General features: G+C 47.8%; 1 protein-coding gene across 1 annotated transcript; it reads left to right on the top strand.

The window, feature by feature from the left end:
- Positions 1 to 6,333: 6,333 nt before the first annotated feature.
- On the top strand, positions 6,334 to 7,505 carry CLAFUR5_02976 (uncharacterized protein; the record flags this gene model as incomplete). Its single annotated transcript, XM_047902124.1, has 4 exons — positions 6,334 to 6,405; positions 6,480 to 6,749; positions 6,808 to 6,995; positions 7,061 to 7,505. The coding sequence occupies 4 exons, from the start codon at positions 6,334 to 6,336 to the stop codon at positions 7,503 to 7,505; spliced, it is 975 nt and encodes a 324-aa protein (XP_047758997.1).
- Positions 7,506 to 20,712: the final 13,207 nt, after the last annotated feature.

The following is a 20,712-nucleotide window of genomic DNA, read 5'->3' as shown; positions in this document are numbered from 1 at the left end:
TAGTTGGTCGCTGTCCTCCGCTTCTCCCGGGCGCGTCGTCGCTCCGCGCGTCGCTCTTCGTCCTCCGCTATTCGATAGTGTTATCGGTGTATATAATAGGGCCCTATCCTATCGAGTTGAGGGCGCTCTTTACTTTTACGACGCTATCGCCCCGTTGTTCATCATTTTTTCAGTTCGAATAACTTTATTACTATATTAAGGGCGGAATAATTATAGTTTTTGTTAAGATATAGTATCTTAAAGGGAGTTAACAATTAGGAAGTGATCTAGTAGCCTAAGGCATCTACGATAACTCAGCTTATAGGGAGATACCTTCTCTCCCCTTTAGCTTAGATAGACATCTAATACAATCAACATATTGGTTCCTAATATATTGCTATATACTCGTGCTATTAGTTAGTTAAAGATTAATCTCTTACTCTACTCCGCTACTATCTACCCGTACCTGTTTAATAGGTTATAAGCCCGGGTTTATATAGGAATAAGAGCAACCTATATTAGTATAGGTTACTTATATCCCTTGCTATCGTAGTAGAGAACATCTAGGAATTAGAAGTCTACCCCGTCTATCCTATTAAGGAGCTTAGTTCGATACTAAGTAATAGGTAACCTAGACAAGGACTCTATACGGCTTACTTAAAGCTAATACCTTAAAGATACTCTATAGGTAGAACTGTATCGAGATACTATTAAGAAGGACTTTAAGTAAGTCGTTTAAAGCTCTGCTAGGAGAGACAGACCTATGTCCTAGCCCCAAGACCTTATACCGCTCCTTCTTTACTTTACTAAGTAGGCCTTAGTATCTATACCTACGAATTTTCCTATTCTATACTAGAAGCCTTAGTAGGATCTGAGCCACTACTTTAGAACATATATACCTTGTTTTATTACATCCAATCTATTATAGATTTATACTAAGAGAAGATAGAGGAGAAGGGAGGCAAAATCCTAATTCTTAGGAGGGACAATTTGAAGAGATAGTTCAACCTTTAGAGATATAACATAGAGAGCTAATTAGTATTCTTTGCAATTAATAACCTAATAGAAGTGTCTTTTAATAACATTAAGGGCAAGACTCTAAAACTCTAAGAAGAGGCTATAACTAAAGAGATCCTTAATACGCTAATATAGACAAGACATCATGTAGTATACAACTTTAGTATCCTTAGTAGGATTATAGAAGAAGATGAATTTGAGCTCAAGGGCTTATATAAATCTAGAAGAGCTACTAAGAAGTATGTGTATCTCTAGAACAAGTATAGCTAGGTGCTACTAACCTATATATATAAGCTTATAAAGCAATTTGTGACCTTTAAGATAAGTAAAGAGTTCACTATTAGATCTATATAGACACACCTAGTTTCTCTTAGAAAAAGGATTGCTAATGTTGACCTAGAGGGTTAGCATTATAGGAAAGCTAATGTAAGGATGACCTAGCTCTTAAGCTTACTACTACCTAACTACTATATAGCTAGGGATACTATTATGGCTTAGCTAAAGATAGATTATAAAAGGACCTTAAAGATCCTTGAAGCTTAAGAAGCTAGGTTAGATCCCTCTAAGGCTAAGTATAGTATAGCAGCCACCTAGGTCAAGCCCTTAGGTCTAGCAAGACTACTCTCCTACCTTCTCTATAAGAAGGATTATCTAATCAAGGACTGCCCTAGTCTGCCTAAGGCAAGAAAGGTCCTTAGATCTCATTCCTAACCACCATCTTCCCAGAATACAACACATGTCAAGAAGAAGAGAACTCCACTACCCACTTCAAGGAGGACACCAAGAGAGAAGTCCTCTATAGAGGATTTAGGGATTAGGCTCGAGCCGACTAAGGTATACAACTCTCTATAGAATGGACCAGTTAAGAGGTTAATATAAACCTTAGAGGACTCTATAAGGGTAATGCTTAAAGAGGCTAAAATGCCGGTTGAATTTTGGCCTAAAGCACTAGAGGCCCAAACTTATATAAGGAACAAACTGCTAAATAGCCTAGATTACTATAGGTTTAAGGTTTTACTAGATAAGGCTTTTAATAGTATCAAACCGACTATTAACCATTTGAAAGTTTAGGGATGCAAAGCTATTGTCTATATAGACATAAGATCCTAACCTCAATAGGCAAGAAGTGACAAGCTAATAAATAGGGGTAAAGAAGTAGTGTTTATTAGGTATATTGAAAACATAGCTAAAGCCTAGCTCTTTTAGGAACTAGACATAAGAGCTATTAAATAACACACATATATAGACTTCTTTAAGGACTAGCCTAGAGGTGATATAGGTCTCAATGTTCTAACATTAAATCTACTAAGCAGCGTACTAGCTAGGAAGCCCTTAGGAAGGCCGAGGAAGAACGTATCCCTAGGACAATCTACCTACTATTCAGGCGTCTATTAAAGTACCCCCGAAATAGATCAGCTAATTAAGAGCCCTAAAGTCGCTCAGTCGAGAAAGCTGTTTATACAACTTCCCTAACCTCCGGAGAACGTAGGGGAATTTCAGAAAATCGATCAGCTAATTAAGAGAAGCTCCCTAGATCCCTAGGAAATAGACGTTACTAGGTCATAAGTAACGGTACCTAAATCATCCCTTAGAAAGAGAAAGGCTGACTATGATGTTGAGGGCTATGACATGAAACAGAAAGGCCTAAAATCTATAGTCCCTAAGCCCGAACTAACCACTAAAGTGAGAGAAGTAATAGACCTCTTAGAGAACCTTACTGCTTTTCACTAAGCTTTCTTTGTAGCTATATAATCAGTGGACAGTTTAATACTATAGGATAGCGAATTCCTAGAAGAAGTTGAGGAAATAGCCTTTATAGCAACTGTAGAAGCCATTATATACAAGTAAGAGGTCCCAATTCTAAAATCCTATAAGGATGCTATAAATAACAAGAAATGGGGACATCTTTAGAAGGAAGCAATCCAAAAAGAACTAGATGCTCTATAGAGTAACAACACCTAGGAAAATTCTGTTCTACCAAAAGGAGCAAATCTAGTTACATCAAGATGGGTCTTTGATATTAAGAGAAGCATTAGTGGAGCTATTGAAAAGTTCAAGGCTAGACTAGTTGCAAGGGGCTTCTTATAGAAGTTTGGTGTTGACTTTATAGAGACATTTGCACCTATAGTAAGACAGGACACCCTTAGGGTGTTTATAGCTATTGTGTATAAGAAGGATCTTCATCTTTACTAAGTGGATATAAACAATGCATTTATAGAAAGCACCTTCTATGAAGACATCTTTATGTTACCACTACTAGGAGTTGAGCTTCTACTAAACATAGTGTTCAAAATCCTTAAAAGCTTGTATAGACTTAAGTAAGCGGCTAGAGATTAGAATTAACTCTGTGTGTCAAAGCTTAGAGAGATTGGATTCACACAGTCAGAAGTGGATCTATGCCTACTTATCTATAAGAAGAGGGAGATTATAATCCTTATACATGTAGATGACATTCCAATTACTACACTAAAGTTAACAGATGTTCTCTAGTTCAAAGAGAACTTAGTAAGATCTTCAAGATCAAAGATCTAGGTAAACCTGAAAAGATCCTTAGTATAAGAGTCATAAGGGACAGGAAGAGAGGAATCCTAAAACTTGACCAAGGACACTTTGTTAGGGATAGCCTAGCTAAGATAGGAATGAACTATAAGAAGGCAGCACCTACACACTCACCTATAGACAGCTATAAGGCCCTCAAACCTTCAAGCCACATAGATAAGAGGTGTAACAAGGCAGAGTACTAGAGTATTAATAGTACTTAGATGTAGCTAGCAACAATCACAAGGCCAGACATTGCTTTTGCCCTAGGAAGGATGAGCTCATTTGTGAGTGACCTATCTACCTACCATATGAAGGCTTTGAAGAAGATCACTAGGTACCTAAGATCATACCCTAATCTAGGACTTCAGTTCTTAAAGTCTAGAAAAGGACACCTTATTAGATGATATAATTCTGATTATGCTATAGACAAAGTAGACAGAGTCTCAATCCTTAGGTATGTCTTCTTCCTCTATAGGGCACCAGTTTCTTAGATGAGCAAGAAGCAAAAGTCTGTAGCAATATCTATAATAGAGGCTAAATATATAGCTATGAATATATATACGAAGCAGTCCCAATTCCTAGCTTCACTACTAAGAGAAATGGATTGTCTAGAGTTAGTAGGAGACTGTTCCTATCAACCAAGAATCACTAGAAACTAGGAGACTGTATCAAATTTGAGACCAGTCTAATTAAGAGGTAACAATCAAGCTGCCCTCACCCTAGTAAAAGATGTATATGTTTATAACAAGTCGAAGCACATTGACATTGCCTATAACGCTATTAGGAAACTTTAGTAGAGGAGGCTAATTACTGTTGAGTACACCCTAACCTCTAAGATAGTTATAGACGGGTTTATAAAACTAAAGACTAGTCTACACTTCTAGAGGTTTGTAAGCTAGCTTAACCTGTCATAAAAAGGTCCAAGTACTATTGACAGGAAGTGAGCAGACTGTAACCTCCTATACGAGATAAGTAGGAGTGTTAAGATGTAGCATCTTAAAGGGAGTCAACAACTAGGAAGTGATCTGGTAGCCTAAGGCATCTACGATGACTCAGCTTGTAGGGAGATACCTTCTCTCCCCTTTAGCTTAGATAGACATCCAACACAATCAACATATTAGTTCCTAATACATTGCTATATACTAGTGCTATTAGTCAGTTAAAGATTGATCTCTTACTCCACTCCGCTACTATCTACCCGTACCTGTTTAACAGTTTTATATAATCTCTCGGAGCCCTATTACTTTTTTTATTATATATAAGCTAGTTAGAGCTCTATAAACTTTATAAGTTGTCTTAATATAAGAGCGCGTATATAATAGGGTCCGAATAAGACAGTTATTATTCTACGAAGCTATAAAGAGAAGTACGAGATACGGCGGGCTTATAAGGAAGCGCTAAGCTATATAAGTCCTAATATAGAAGGTCCGGCGTTTACCCGGCCCGACGTATCCGAGGTAAAGGGTCGCGGGTCGTCTTTTATAAATTCTATCGTTTTCTAGTAAATTTATTAATTATAAAGATATAAGCTACGCTTACTATTATTAATTTTTAAAATACAGAATCTATACTCTTAGTCTATACGTATAACTCATAGTAATTATATTTATATTTCTATAAATAGTTAACTTAGTCTAATATTAAGATAACTAGATTTTAAAAGTAAGTACTTTCTTAGCTTGCAACTTTGGAGCCGCTGATATGCGCAGAGTCACGTTCGCTGCGTGCGCGTAGCCTCGAGACGCTAGACTTACATGTAGGTGTCTGGTCAAGATGACCATCGGACCCCAAAGAGCTTGTGTCGTGGCAGAACTGCACTGCTTACATCTAGGTCCTTGTTCATGGCGAAGAGAGGACCTACAGTGAGGTCGAGAGGAGCAGAAGGCCTCGGCATAACACAGTCGCCTCAACGGGGAGGGTAAGACGCCGGGGCTCAGACTGTTGTGCTTTCAGGCCCGCCGCACATCAGGATGGATGCTCATCTCCAGTCTCTTGCTGTGGCAATGGACGAGGCCACAATGGTCGACTCGATCCTATCCTGACCCTTGTGATGCTTCCGGTGCCTTTCGGTTGGTCTCGGTCGGGTTGTCAACTCGGCATGCCGCCTGTTCATTCGGCCGGGTGGATGCTCCTGTGCCCCGAAGATTCAACAGGATGTTGAGGCTGACATTTTTTGCGATCACCTCAGGCACTCCCAGCCACACTCAGATCAAGTTGGGCACGCTTTGATGCCCACACTGGAAGGGCGAGCACTTGCTCACCAGTCTCGAAAGCCGTCGGCTTCGCCAGCATTCGGTGTCGGCCCATACTATCGGCATGCCGTCTCTGTCCCGAGTACAGAGAGGTCCGACGGGTGTTGCTGTGACGTTTATTGACGTGGCAGTGTGGTGTGTGCGTAGCATTCTGCCAGTGTCATCTTCCCTTTCGTTTCCTCCTCCTTCTTCCTTCCTTCATCACACACACACCAGGTAAGTTCTCCCAACCCATCACACCTGCACACCCAGCTGCTGTCAAAGCACCTACCCATCATCTTCATCAGCACTGTGCCCACAGGCACGGGCCTGGAGAAGATTGTCGCCGCCTGACCCTCAGAACGCCAGTTTGTGGCCTGAGGCGTTTGATGCGTGCGGCGAACCAACACGCATCGTTGTCCACCAAGTTGCATTGGACGACGATGCACGCCCACTGACCATCATCATCGATGCCCCATCGTTCGCATCATGTCGAGTGCTCCGCTAATCACGGCATGTGTACAGAGCACAGCACCACAATCACAGCAAGAACGACTCACACAAGATGTCCCGTTTCCAGTATCCAACACCGGAACTCCGGGCCTTGGCCCTTGCCCACTATGCACGAACTGGCGATGTAAGCAAGCCGAAAGATGCAAGGCATCTTCGCGTGTCTGAGACTTCTGCTGACCTTGTAACCTTTGCTTTTAGGTACCAGCGTTGCGAACGCTTCGGCCGCCACCGATCGTTCAAAGTGTTTCGAGGTACACCCAGCCCGCCCTGCCCACCCAGATCCGCCGCCACGTGACCTGGAGAGAAGAATACGAAAGGGTAAAGAAGTTGCCCAAGCTACCACCGCCGACCGATCCTAGAAAACTGCAGGAAAGAGAACAATATCGGAGAGAGGTACGCGATGTTGCACGACGACACAAGAGAAGACAAGACAGGAAGGCGAATCTGCCAGTGGATGATTCGACACTGGTGAGTCTACCGATGGCGCCCAAAGCTGGTGCAGGATGTCGCTGACTGTTAGCAAAAGATCGAGCTCTCCGACACCGAAGACGCGACAGAAGACAGCGCCCAAGTGGCCGCTTACATGGAAAGGATCGAGCAAGAAGCTGAAAAGCGGATTGCGAGTTGTAAGTTGCCCAGCCCCGATGTGTTGCCGCCTGAGAAGATGAGAGTGGTGAACCAGATCATTGCACACGGCGACTTGCCACCGTCGAGGTAAGACTTTCCAAGCTGTCCAGACCAGATCCCGGTGTCCATGACTGACACGCTCCCCTTCGTAGGCCGAAGCACGACGGACCCGACCCGCCCCAGAGCGTCGGGATCCTTACCAAGGAGCAGTTTGAGGAGAACGTCGAGAAGAACCACCAGAAGTTCGACGACTACATCGCGGCACGTGCGATGGAGTCCCCAGCTGCTAAAGAGAAGAGACACATAAGGATCTTGGAACGACAGGAGGCGAAGAAAGCGAAGAAGTCCGGACTTTGGGACACGATCACGTCGACAATTAGCTCGTCAATTTCTCTGACGACTAATTCGTTGCTTTGGAGCGATGCGAAGACTGACGATACCACCGAAAGTGCCGGCAAAGAACCCATGGAGGATGCCACCCAAGACGACATGACTGAGAAGTCTGGACTCCTGTCCAAGACGGCCGAATCAGTCACCATGTCGTTGACCAGAATGTGGCGAATCCTGATCCAGAAAGCCGGTTTTCCTTGTGCTTAGACTGGATAATTCGATTCGATTACGCCGGGGATTCTGGAGCCTGGACCAGTGGTGGTACAACCACTTGGCTGGAATCTGGACTGAACCGAAACGAACCGGAACGAATCTTGCATGTTTCCTTTGTTGACGACGACGCGCCCGACGCGATCGATACTTAAAACCACAAAACGTTCTGCCTAGAGGAGTGGCGGCTCTTCGAGGATGGCATGAACACCAAAAAAAATTTGAAACCCGAGGCAGCGCTGTGAGAGGCAGACAAAAATTCTGGAGGCAAAAAACGCTCGATCAGACTTGGGGCCGGAGTCATTTCTTTTGTTTACGAATACCGAGCGACGCCGATGAATTGATCACCACGGTAACAGAGGTTGAAGACCGACTCCAGGAGTACTAACCAGCAGGAGCCGTGCGATGGTCTGTCGCCTTCACGTGGCGTGCGGCGTGAGTAGCGATGATTCCAGTTGGATGAGCGAAACTAGGAGCAGACCTCCAGCTTTACCAAGCCGAGATCCGGGTGAGTCGTGCATACATCCATTTGAGTCTCGATCACATGCTGACGTTTACCAATTCTGCCCAGGTATGCTCATCGGCCTCGAAGGGGTGGCATATGAGCATGTTCGCGGGGAAGGCAGTGTGGTAGTATGGTCCTGGCCTGGGTCCGAAGGGGAGATGCGGCGCGATGTCTGTCGAAGATGGTAATGATTTGGTGGAAATGTATGTTGCAAGACGATGGTATGAATAATGAAGAGAGGTCGCGTCGAAACAAGGTTCTCGTCTCGGCAAATCCCGCGAAAGGGACGGGACAACTTCGAGTTTCAAAACATCTAAACTCGAGATCGTGAAAAATCGCCCCACCCGGCGCGTACGCTATATATACGCTATATAAAGAAAAGCTACTCGCTATACTCGTCTCGGCGAGGCCGTCTGAACGATATAGCGATTGTAGTATATAAGTATATAGCGGTTATATAATAAGTAGTTAAAATAAGGAGAAATCTTGCGTAAGCTTCGCATTTAGAATATACTAGATCTACCTTTATCCAAAAATAACCTCTCTTTTAACTTTCTTAAATAGTACTTGTCTATCTCTAATATTAGACCGCTAATATTATAACGTACTTTACTACCGAGTAGGCTATACTACCGAGCGGGCTACTTTTACTAAGAACTATACTACTTCCATTTTAATTACGACGGTATCTTAAAACGACGACATCCTATAGAATTGTTACTAGGAGGACAATTCCTCTTTAGATTCTTCGCTATCTAGTAAGTCTACTTAATAGGTACTTATATTATACCCCGACTCGCTATTACGGGCAGCCCGCGACCCCTCACTATAGCTACGTCGGCCCGGCTGAACCGCGGACCTTCTGCATCGGGTTAGCGCGGCTTGGCTTTACTTTATAACTTCGCCGCGCCTCGCGCTCCTCTTTCGTAGCTTCGTAGAATAACAACTATCTCATTCGGACCCTATAGTACGCGCGCCCTTATAGTTTGTTCTACCTTACTACCTAGATCGCGGATCTAGGTAAGGGACGCGTAATAATAGGAACAGATAGAACCGTAGAACTCGAGAACGCGTAGAGCCGTATCAGAATATAGAACACGGTAAGGCGTATAGCGCGTAGATACCTAGAGAACGTAACGCGGCGACACTATTAGTAGGTGGTCGCGCGCTCGTAGACAGTCAGGATATAGGCACCGTCACGCCTCCCCCGAACCTAGACAACATGACTTTATAAATAGCGAACGGCGGCATACTACCGCTACCTAAGCCTAAGGGTAAAAGCAAGTAGCGTACATCTCTTTTCCCCGACCTCTCCTCTTTTCCTTAGAGTTAGACACAGGACGACAACCGGCGGGTCATAGTAGACACCGGTGTCGCGCTATAACAAGAGATTGATAAAGCTTACTAGAAGGCCTTCGAGCGAGAAGAAGGTAGTGAGATTGACTTTATAGAACTGTTCGAGTTTAAGCTCGAAGAGAACCTAGGCGGCGACCTAGACGAGGTGTATCTATCACTCGACGAGGCAGAACACATTCTCGTATCCGAATACTAGAATGTCACCCTAGACAACCTTACGACCCTTACATCCTAACACCCGAAGACCACCTACGACTTCGTGCTATAAGTAGTCAACACGGCAATTACTAAGGGTAGACAACTCGATATAATAGAGCGAGCTAACGACCTCTAGAACACCTAGTATACTACGCTATACACCGAATACGACCGCATCTACAAGATGCTACGAAGTAAAGAGCTTGTTATATAGATAGATAGATATTTCATTAAGCTGTTGTAGTGCCCTTTGGCCTATGCAGCTATACTATCTTGTTTTTGTATATATAGAGGGGAAACCGTGTTAGTGAAAACCCCTCCTCCTTCCCGCCTGTCTTTTCCTCCTCGTTGTCGTCTTAAATTTCCCTTGTTAGGGGTACGCTAGTGTCATAGGCCTGCCCTGATGACTACCCTATCTGCCACCCCCCTCGCTTCCGCCTCTTGTCTATCCACTCCTCCGTCTCGCTCGCGAGGCTAAACTGCTAGAGGTATCCCTGCTGTAGTATCCACCGAGAGATTCGGCGAATGTTGCCTTTGTCCCTAATAATTGACTTGTAGTCTCTCCTTCCCGCTTGGTACCTCCAATTTCCCCTGCCTCTCGCCTACTACGGGCATCGTAGTAGCATATGTTCTAGGTTTTGCGATAGGTAGCCACACTGGCAGGCTGGGCTATAGATGTCTAGTGCGCGTCTTCTGAACAGGTAGGCCCTTAATCCAATGTGTTCGGACCTGATTTGGATCGCTATGCTTGCTTCGGCCCTTGTCAGGTCCCTATATAGCTAGTAATTGTGTCTCTGGAAGGCTCGGAGCGCTATCGGGCCTGTTGTCTTAGGGGGCTTCCTTTTCCAGTCCTGCTCCTATAGGCAGCTCGCTATCTGTTCCGCTAGGTTTTGGGTCTTAGCCTTGCTCCCGCCGGCCTGGCGAGTCCTACGCTCCTCCTCCTTTCGTGCTAGCCATTCGGTGCTTGTCTGTACGGCCGTAAAGGTCGTAAGGTCATCCTCTTTTTGGCTTGTCCTATATCCTGCCCCTCTCCGGTAGCGGCTTTCTATCTTATTCTTTGCCTCCTAGATCGTGGTTTGTGCTAGGTAACCTGTCGTCTTTGCCGCGTATTAAATTCTCATTCCCCGGATATACTGGCCGATTGGTAGTATTCCTGTCTCCATTTCTACCGTGCTTGTTGACGTTGTCTTGTATGCGCCTAGTACCCTACGTAGGTTGCCTGCCTATGTCCTGTTTAGGGGTTGCTCTATCCGTTTCGGGATCGGCTTGCCTACGCCTCCTGTTCCCCAAATCTGTGCCCCGTACAACATAGCTGGTCTGACGATCGCCTTATATATTACTCTTGCCTTGTCGAATGTTGCTCCCTATGTAGATGCCGTAAGCCTCTTTATCGAGGCTTTATTGACTTACGCTCGACTCTGGGCTTTCTTAATCTGTACATTCTAGCTTAGCTTCGGGTCGAGCTAGATCCCTAGTACTCGTAGCTCCGCTGATGGCTTGGTCTCGTAGCCTTGGATTCTTACCGCCGCCTTTATATTATGGTGTGTTCTCGCTTTACTGAAGTGTATAAGTTGGTACTTTTCAGGGGCGAACCGGGCACTATGCTTCTTTGCCTACTCCTCGCATTTCTTGTGCCTATCTTTAAGGAGGCGACAGTTCTCTTCTATCGAGTCTGACTAGGCTAGTATGTTTATATCGTCTACGAACCCCGATACTAAGGTTTACGGAGAGGTGAGTAGGGGGATTAGATTAGACATAAATATTAGAAACAGGATAGGGGAGAGAGTAGATCCCTAAGGTATTCTAGTCTCTGCCTTCACCGGGTCGGACGTGTACCTTCCTAGGACTAGGTATGTCGTCCGTTCCTAGAGAAAGGAGAAGACGAACGACGTTGCCTACTAGGGGATGCCTTTCTGCTGTAGGATATGTATTAGCCTTTGGTGTGAGACGTTGTCGAAGGCCCCTACGATGTCGAGGGATAGTAAGGACGCCGCTCGGTTCCTGCCGTAGTGCCAGAGGGTCTGGATTTGCTCCGTAATTAGCTCCATTGCTATTAGTGTCGATCGCTAGCTTCTTCCCCCCATCTGTGTTGCTAGGAGTACGTGGTTGTCCTCGGCAAGCTACGTAAGTCTCTGGGCTACTATCTTTTCTAGGACCTTCCCTATCGTATTTAGAAGTGCTATTGGTCTGTACGACTTGGGCTGAGTATAGTCTTCCTTCTGTAGCTTGCGTAGCACTACTGTCATAGACTCTCTATACGGCTTCGGGTGATACCCTAGCCGTAGGCACGCGGTAAATAGGTTTGTAAGGCTCGGCGCGATCTCTTCTCTACACTCTTTTAGCAGTACGTTTAGTATCCTGTCTAGGCCTAGGGCTTTTCGTCCCTTTAGCTTACTTATGACTCCTATTACTATGTTAGAGCTAACCGCCTAATCTATGTCTAGGGGTTCCGGGTATATGCTCGGGTCGATGTCCGTAAGGTCTGCCTCTACTTACGTCGAAAAGAAATGGTCGGCTAACGCTTTTGCCTTGCCCCGGGGCGTAGCCTAGGCAATCCCTTCGCGGTCTACGATTAGGGGGAAGTGAGGGGCTTGTTGCTCTTTAGGTAGTCGTGCCCATTTAGCAAGTCTCTACATCTGTTCCGGGTTTTCTATAACGAGCCCGATCGTCGCTCTCTAGTCCTATAGCTTATCGCGTCTTATCTGTGCCTTCTTCTCTTATGTCGCGTAGCAGTATTGCTCCTACGTCTCTTAGGTATGCTCCTTCGTCCACTGTCGCCTTGCCCTTCTAGCCTCCCTTACCTTCGTAGAGCATTTAGGGGTCTAGAAGGCCTTCTACTACGTTAAGGGCCGGAGTAACGGCGTGTATTGTTCCGCTGCTTGCCATATGACCGAGGTAATCTGTTCCGCTGCTTGATCTAGCTAAGCTGTCGTCTCGAGTTCTCTATACTGTGGTAGGTTCGCTATTAGGAAGCCTCTTATGTCGTCCTAGCGTGCCTTCTTCTAGTTACGGCGTGGTTCGTTTGCTGGCTCCTCTATCGCCTTCACCCCTAGCGTCGTTTAGTAAGGAAGGAATCGTATTTAGCAAGCTAGCTACGAGATAAGGTGACAAGTCTTAACCGCGCTTTCCTACTTATCTAGCACCACCGTGTAGCCTCGTTTCGAGAGGTTAGCCCGGAGCAAAAGCTTCCCTCTACGCCCTCCCTCCCTATTTGCTCCTTAAGCCAATATCCACCTCTATAGGCCTGAGCCCTTTAGTGCTCTCTATTGACCGACATGCGCATCCGTCCTCTCGGGCTGTATAGACAGTGTCAGCCGTCGCTGCTAGTATACACTACGCCCTAGGTTTTGACGCCCTTCGCGTTACCGTAGCCTATCTCTAGAAAGCGGCCGTCTATGCCTCGCAGGTCTGCTCGGGGCACACACCACGCCGGGCAGCGTACTCCTTGCGTTTCTACCTACTAACTAATATAAAGTTCCTTATTACCCTGCCCTCGATCCTCCCCGATCACAGAACTAATCCACTTGCATTATACGTCTTTTCCCCGTCCTAACAGCCGTCTTTTCCTTGCTTAGGCTATCGTCTTTTCCTCGTCGCAATCTACTATGTCAGACTAGGTGCGTTGTGTAGCGGGATAGGCAGTGCCTTAGGCAAAACCCTCGTTCCTATACCGGGTGTTTAATAGGCCCTTATAGGCTTCGTCGCGTGTCCACCTACCTACCGCATTGCCCGCTAGTAAACACCAGATTGTTTCGTAGTCCGCTCGACGCCGTTACATAGTCCGCTCAGTTGTTGTTCTGTAGTCCGCTCGTCTAATGTTCGTCGCTTAGCCCGCTCGGTTTGCGGTCTCCGGAGGTGAAAATTCTGCACTTATACTAGAGGTGTCCTGTCGAGCGTATAGGCCACGGTTCCGCGCCCTTCTTACACGTAGAAAGAAGAGGGACTCGCTCCCGACACGAGTACACGCTCGTCGGATAGTTTTCATACCCGTTTTGCTAGTAGTCCTCTGTTCGCCGCGGCTTCGCCTACGCTACGCGCCCGTCGCGCCTACGACGCTCTAGCGTAAGAATACTTGGCTCTCTCGTAGCTAGACGAGAGGTTCGTAGCCGACACCACGTATAGGTGATTCTCGTCGTCGACCGAGCTTGTTATATAGAAAATGGTAGTAGATCTTAAGAGTAAGAAGGATTGCGACCTAGCTAAGTTATAAGAGCTAGGGAAGAAATATAAGGAAGCTAACAACCTATATAAGCAGTTTAGCGAGATCTACGAGAAGGAGAAGAAGAAGGCATAAGATGCTAAGGCGAAGAACTAGGCCCTATAACAAGAAGTCGATGACCTAAAGGCTCGGCTTAAGGCAGGAGACACTATATAGAACGGAGGTAGGGGCCGCTTAGGCCGCCGACCCTCTCGTTCCCGCCTACGCGAGACCTTACTCGAGCAGCTATTACGTAGGTATCGCGAAGCTACTAGTAGAGGGGGCGGTAGCGGTAGTAGTGATAACGATAACGATAGAGACGACGATGACCGTAGCGATAATAGCCGAGGACGTGATAACGACCGTCCGCGACTAGGACCTAATAACAGTCGTGACTCGAGAATGCGTAACACCCGCACCTAGACACTACTAGTTGACCTTCTAGAACGTCTCTTTACTATTAACCGCACCCTTACTCGCGGTATAGAGATCGGTAAGGGTGTGCCCGACCCTAAGCACTTCAAGAACGATAACGACCCCAATTTCGACAGCTAGTATAGTAGTGTTCTCCTAAAGCTAACTATAGCAACCTTCCGTACTAAGGCAGATAGTCTAAGCTTCGTATATAGGTAGACACAAGGTGATCCTTAGCGAAGCATTAAGCCGAGGATCCCTATGCCTAGACAGTAGTCCTTTAACGAGTTTAAGACTAGAGAAGAGTTGTTAGACTAGATAATACGCTAATATAGTATACGTAATAAGGGAACTAAGGCTATAGTTGACATTGCTACCTATAAGCAAGAACAAGGCGAAACCTTTGTAGCCTTCTATACCCGCTACTCGAAGTTACGCGCCTAGATGTTATAGACCGATAAGACCGAGCTTATACTGTTCCGTAACCGACTAAACCGCAAGTACTTTATTAAGACCTTCGGCGACCGCGAAGTCGACCGCCGCCTAGATAGTATATAAGACGTTATCGAGGAGTACACCGTACTAGACGAGAGTTTCTACGAGACAGATTGTAAGGGCGCGCGTACCATAGGGTCCGAATGAGATAGTTGTTGTTCTACGAAGCTACGAAAGAGGAGCGCGAGGCGCGGCGAAGTTATAAAGTAAAGCCAAGCCGCGCTAACCCGATGCAGAAGGTCCGCGGTTCAGCCGGGCCGACGCAGCTACAGTGAGGGGTTGCGGGCTGCCCGTGACAGTACCCCCCCTCCCAAAACACGCCTCAGTCCTCTGAGCGTTATTCACCTTGTGAGGCCACTTGCCTGTCGAGCTCCATAATCGCGCGAACGCCGAATCATCCTCTAGTGCCCTGTCGTCATCCGATAACATCGCATTCGCTCTATCAAGACTATCCTCGACCGGCTTCCTTCGAGAAACATGTTGCCTAGTTAGCTGGCTTGCCCCAGATCTAAGTCTGTCTTCGGCTCGCACTCGCGTATGATCCTTATGACCAAAGTTGGGTATCATTGCAGGCTCTGTAGGCTCTACTCGAGTATCGAATATGTGCGGAGCAGATTCTATTAGAGGCAAGGCTCGAGGCGACTCATTCGTGACGGTGTCTTTCGGAATGACCCTGATCGAGTTGAGCCCGAGTATCTCAGTGGCTGGTAGGGACCAGTCAGATGGAGCTGCGAAGCCTACAGGCGTAGACAACTCCGGCCGGTTATGGTGAAAGTCTGCAACAGCGGCGGCTGCGTGTTCAAGCATGTCCTCTGCAGGTTGCCAGGTCTCACCATCCTCTTCGTTCTGATATCCAGCCCATTTCACCTTGTACCATGTATCTACTTTGCGCTTGTGCCCCTTCTTCACCTTGCCTGCCCGCTTACGGGTGTACATGTCAAGGATCTTTTCCACCTCGTACATGTGCGTAGGTGCTGCCACTACATCGGCTGCTGCATCAGCCTCGGTGGTGTCAGGTTCGATAGTTATCGGTGGTGGCGGCGCCAGATGCTGCCCTTCAAGTGGTGGGAAATCGGGGTGGTCGGCTCGTTGTAGTAGTGAGGTGTGGAAGCAGTTATCAAGTCCTACTAGAGCGTCTGATAGTTTCAGTCGATAAGAGAGTCTGGCCGGCATAACTTCCGTGATCTGGTAAGGGCCGGCATATCTCCTGTCCAGCTTCTTAGATGGTCGAGTCGTGCGGATGTTCTTGGTGCTAAGATACACCCAATCACCCACCTTGTAGTCTGGAGGAATGCTTCGGTGGCGGTTTGCTGCCTCTGCTTGGAGAGCTTGTGACATTCGCATATTCTCTTGAAGGTGTTTGTGAAGCTCGCAAATTCGACGCACAAAGGTTTCTGCTGATCGCGCGTCCAGTCGCTGGAGAGTGGTCAGTCCTCCCTCCTTTCCAGCGTTCAGGTCAACTCGCTCTATGAACTCAGGGTTGTATCCTAAGGTGGCGTAGAACGGCGACACACCAGTAGTCTCAGACAGGTGATTGTTGATCGCGAACTGAGCAAGGCACAGCCATTCTGCCCAGTCATCCTGTGCCTCGTTGGTGAACATGCGGAGATACTGTTCCATCGCCTGGTTAGTGCGTTCTGACTGTCCATCAGTTTCTGGGTGATACGAAGAACTCAGCTTGCGATTTGTGCGGAGCATCTTGCAGAGTTTCTTCCAGAAGGTAGCAACCCACTGCTTGCCACGGTCTGATGTAATGGTGTCAGGAAACCCGCGCCGACAGAACACATGTTTGAGGAAAAGCCTTGCCGTATTCTGTGCTGTCATTGCGCCAATAGGGATCAGCTCGACTTCCTTAGTGAGCCTGTCAGTGACGGTCATAATGTTGTTGTAGACCATGCCGTCAAGAGTGCTGTCTGGGAGTCCGACAACGAAGTCGACTGCAATGTGTTTCCAAGGCCGATCTGGAACAAGAAGTGGCTGTAGTAATCCTAGTGGCTGGGAGTGCAGAGATTTTGTTGTACGGCAGGTGCGGCAATTCGCGGTGTATCTGCGCACGAATCTCGCTAATCCAGGCCAGTAGAATTCACGTGCTACGAGTTCATAAGTGCGAGCTCGTCCTGGATGGCCTGCTGCTGGAGCGTCATGGTTTATCTTGATTATCCTGGTCTGTAAAGCTTGGTCATTTGGTACCCATAAGCTCCAGCCGTCGTATTGGTTTCGAACATATAGCAGGTCGCCATCCACTTTGCAGTGTGCTGGGTGAATCTTCGCTCTCTGTAGCAGTGTAGGAGTGCGGTCTTTCTGCAGGTCCTTAATCGCGGTCTTGAGCTCGTTATCGGTTACGTACGCCGTCGACATTCGATACTCGAGTTCGGCTTCCCGCTGACTTTCACGCGTCGCCGGTTGTTCAGTAGGCGCATCTCGTTCTGTAGGCATAAACTCTTCAGCTTCAGGGTTTAGCGGTACTGGTTCCTCTTCTTCCGGCGCATCTTCTACTGTTGCCTGTAGTGAGGCGATCTTAAGGAATCGCTTAGGAGGCAGCAATGTCTGATGCTGATGCTGGTTCCGAGGGTCGTCCACCCCCTGCGGAAGGTCCTGGCTGCGTCTCGTCAGGCTGTCTGGCTTTGTACCTTGAAGTCCTGGACGGTATATTATCTTGAAGTTGAACTGTGACAAGAACTCAGCCCAACGCGCTTGTCGCCGATTTAGCTGCTTTGTCGTCATGAAGTATTCCAGGTTCTTGTGGTCGGTGTAAATCTTGACTGGCTGTGAGTCCTCATCATCTGCCTCGCAGGCGAGCTCGGGTCTCCATTCCTCAAAAGCCTTGATGATGGCTAACAGTTCCTTATCATAGATTTCATAATTGCACTCCTGTGGACTCAACTTCTTCGAGTAGAAGGCCACAGGATGTAGCACACCATTCTCGTCATACTGCGAAAGCACGCCGGCGTTCACAAAATCTGAAGAATCTGTCTCTATTACTGTTTCCCTGCCTGGCACGTAATGTGCGAGCATGCCGGCTTTGCTGAACGCAGCTTTCAAATTGTCAAAGGCTCGTTGGCAATCTAGTGACCATTGAATCCTTCTGTTCTTGTGATTGCTTGGTCCGTCCGACTTGGTCAGGTTTGTGAGAGGAGCAGCTATGCGCGAAAATGCTTCGATGAATCGCCTGTAGAAGTTGGCAAATCCAAGGAAGGCCTGGACATCCTTCAGGTTCTCAGGAGCTTCCCATGTCTGAATACATTCGAGTTTCTCGGGGTCCATCTCGATGCCGTCAGGGGTTATGATTAGCCCAAGATACTTCACCTTCTGTTGGTGGAATTCGCTTTTGTCGATGTCCACTGTAAGTCCTGCATCGCGTAGCTTGGTGAGAACCTTCCGCACGTGTTCAATGTGCTCCTCCAAGGTGTCACTGAAGATAAGTACGTCATCCAGGTAGGCCGACACAAAGTCGTCTAGGTGTTCTTGCAAGACCTTGTTGATGTATGATTGGAACGATGCTGGTCCGTTGCACAAGCCGAATGGCAACACTAGACACTCGTAGATGCCGTATCGTGTCGCAAACGCTGTCAACCACTCGTGCCCTTCAGCTATCCGTAACTTGTTGAAGGCTGCTACAATGTCCAGCTTTGTGAAGTACTTCTTGCCGTGCATGCGGTTGAGCGTCTCTTGTATCAAGGGAATCGGATACCGGTTCTTGATAGTGATCGCATTCAATCCTCTGTAGTCGATACAAACACGCAGCCCACCTCCAGGCTTACGTACCACTAGCACTGGTGCAGGAGACTGGTTCGTCTTTTGCCCTGCTTTCCGCACCTTCCCTTCAGATGTTTGCTCGTCTAGCCATTTTTTAACTGCCTCGTTCTCCTTCTCAGCTAGGCCGTAGGGCTTGCGGTATGGTGGCTCTTGTGGACCATCAGGCTTAATGTGAATCTCATGATCTACGCCTAGTCGGTGAGGTGGGAGTCCTTCATGATCCTTAGCTGAGAAAGCGTCCGCAATATCGTGGTACATTGGCGGCAACTTCTCCTTCGGGTTGTGATTGAACTGCTTGTTCAAGAATTGGTCCAGATCATCAGCAGCCATTGCACTCAGCTTAAGCTCTCCGCCGTCGCTCTCACGCCTAGTGGGCATGATGTAGAAGCACTCAGCCCCAGGCCGGTGCGCGTACATCCCCCACGCGCGTTGAGAAACGCCCTGGCAGTCCACTTCTTCATCGTCTATGTCTTCCAGGTCATATGATGAGGCATTCAGCTCTGCTCCTCCTGCTGTGAAGCTCGCTACATCTCCAGTGAAGGGCTCTGGTCCGTACCGTACTGGTGCCTGCTTCTTCTTCTCGCGGTGGTTCAGGGATTGCACTGTTGTCGGTGTCTTATTCTGTAGACAGTGACCAAAGCAGTAATCCGACCTGAATGCCACCTCGCCTGTCTCCCAGAAGATGTTTGGGTTGTGCGCTGTAAGCCACGGCAGGCCAAAGACGATGTCGTATTCGAGGTCGGTGACGTAGCATAACATTTGCTCGTGATGATCGCCTATGACTACGTCTACAGGGGCCGCGTGTGTAATCTGCCGCGCAGTGGCCGTTCCATCTCCCAGTGTTAGTCGTCGGCTTTGCGTCAAAGGGATCAGGGGTATTGTGTATTTGCGTGTGAATTTCCAGTCAAGAAAGAGAGAGGTGGAAGCAGAATCTACAAGGCCTCGAGCCTTTCTCTGTTGTATCATTACGGGTAACACTATGTGAGGGTACACAGCTGGCTGTTGCTTATCCAGTGCGCATGCCGATATCTTAAGCTCCTCACTATAGTCTGTTACCGTCTCTTGCGTTCCGTGTCTCTCAATCTCATGCTCTTTCTGTCCTAGGAAGTTCGGGTGACCGCTGTCTACCACGCTTAGGCAGCGGTCATGCCATTTCCCTGCCGCGGATCGGCGGCTAGGGAACTGAGGTTCGCGTTCGGATTCGGCGTGGTATTGCGTGGACGCGGTGGGCGATAGTCGCCATCGTACCCATACATTGGGCATTCAGGGTTGGTCGACACGTGAGAACCTGTACGGCAGCGGTAGCACTTACCCTGCTTCTTAAGGTCTTCGCGCTGCTCACGGTTGAGCGTAGGCAGGTTCTGTAGATGTGTCGGCAGATCCTCCTTCTTCTTGGTACCAGCGTACTGTAGTGGGCGCTGTACCAAGGCACCTGCTACACCGGCAGCGGCACTAGCAACTGCGTTGCCGTTGTTCTGGTTGTTCTGGCCGCCATTGCTGTTCGAGTTGCCATTGCCCCGGGGGCGCTCCTTCTGCGGGTATAGTCGATCTGTCTCGTAGAAACTCTCGTCCAGTGCGGTGCACTCCTCGATAACGTCTTGCATGCTGTCTAGGCGGCGGTCGACTTCGCGGTCGCCGAAGGTCTTGATGAAGTACTTGCGGTTCAGTCGGTTACGGAACAGCATGAGCTCGGTCTCATCGGTCCATGACATCCAGGCGCGCAACTTCGAGTAGCGGGCATGGAAGGCTACAAAGGTTTCGCCTTGTTCTTGCTTGCAGGTAGCAATGTCAACCATAGCCTTGGTTCCCTCATTGCGTGTGCCATATTGGCGTGTCATCCAGTCTAATAACTCTTCTCCAGTCTTGAACTCGTTGAAGGACTGCTGTCCAGGCACAGGGATCCTCGGCTTGATGCTTCGCTGAGGATCACCTTGTGTCCACCCATACACGAAGCGCAGACCATCTGCCTCAGTGCGGAAGGTTGCTACAGTCAGCTTTAGGAGAACACTGCTGTACCAGCTGTCGAAATTGGGGTCGTCATCGTTCTTGAAGTGCTTAGGGTCGGGCACACCCTTGCCGATCTCCATGCCGCGAGTGAGGGTGCGGTCAATGGTGAAGAGACGTTCTGGAAGGTCAACCAGTGGTGTCTGGGTGCGGGTGTTGCGCATTCTCGAGTCACGACTGTTGTTGGGTCCTGGTCGCGGACGGTCGTTGTCACGTCCTCGGCCATTGTCGCCACGGTCATCGTCGTCTCCATCGTTATCGTTATCACCACCACCACC

Source organism: Fulvia fulva, chromosome 2, assembly GCF_020509005.1.
Source record: "Fulvia fulva chromosome 2, complete sequence".
Taxonomy (NCBI): Eukaryota; Fungi; Ascomycota; class Dothideomycetes; order Mycosphaerellales; family Mycosphaerellaceae; genus Fulvia; species Fulvia fulva.
Note: the sequence above shows the minus strand (reverse complement) of the source record. Positions and strands in the feature narration are given on the sequence as shown.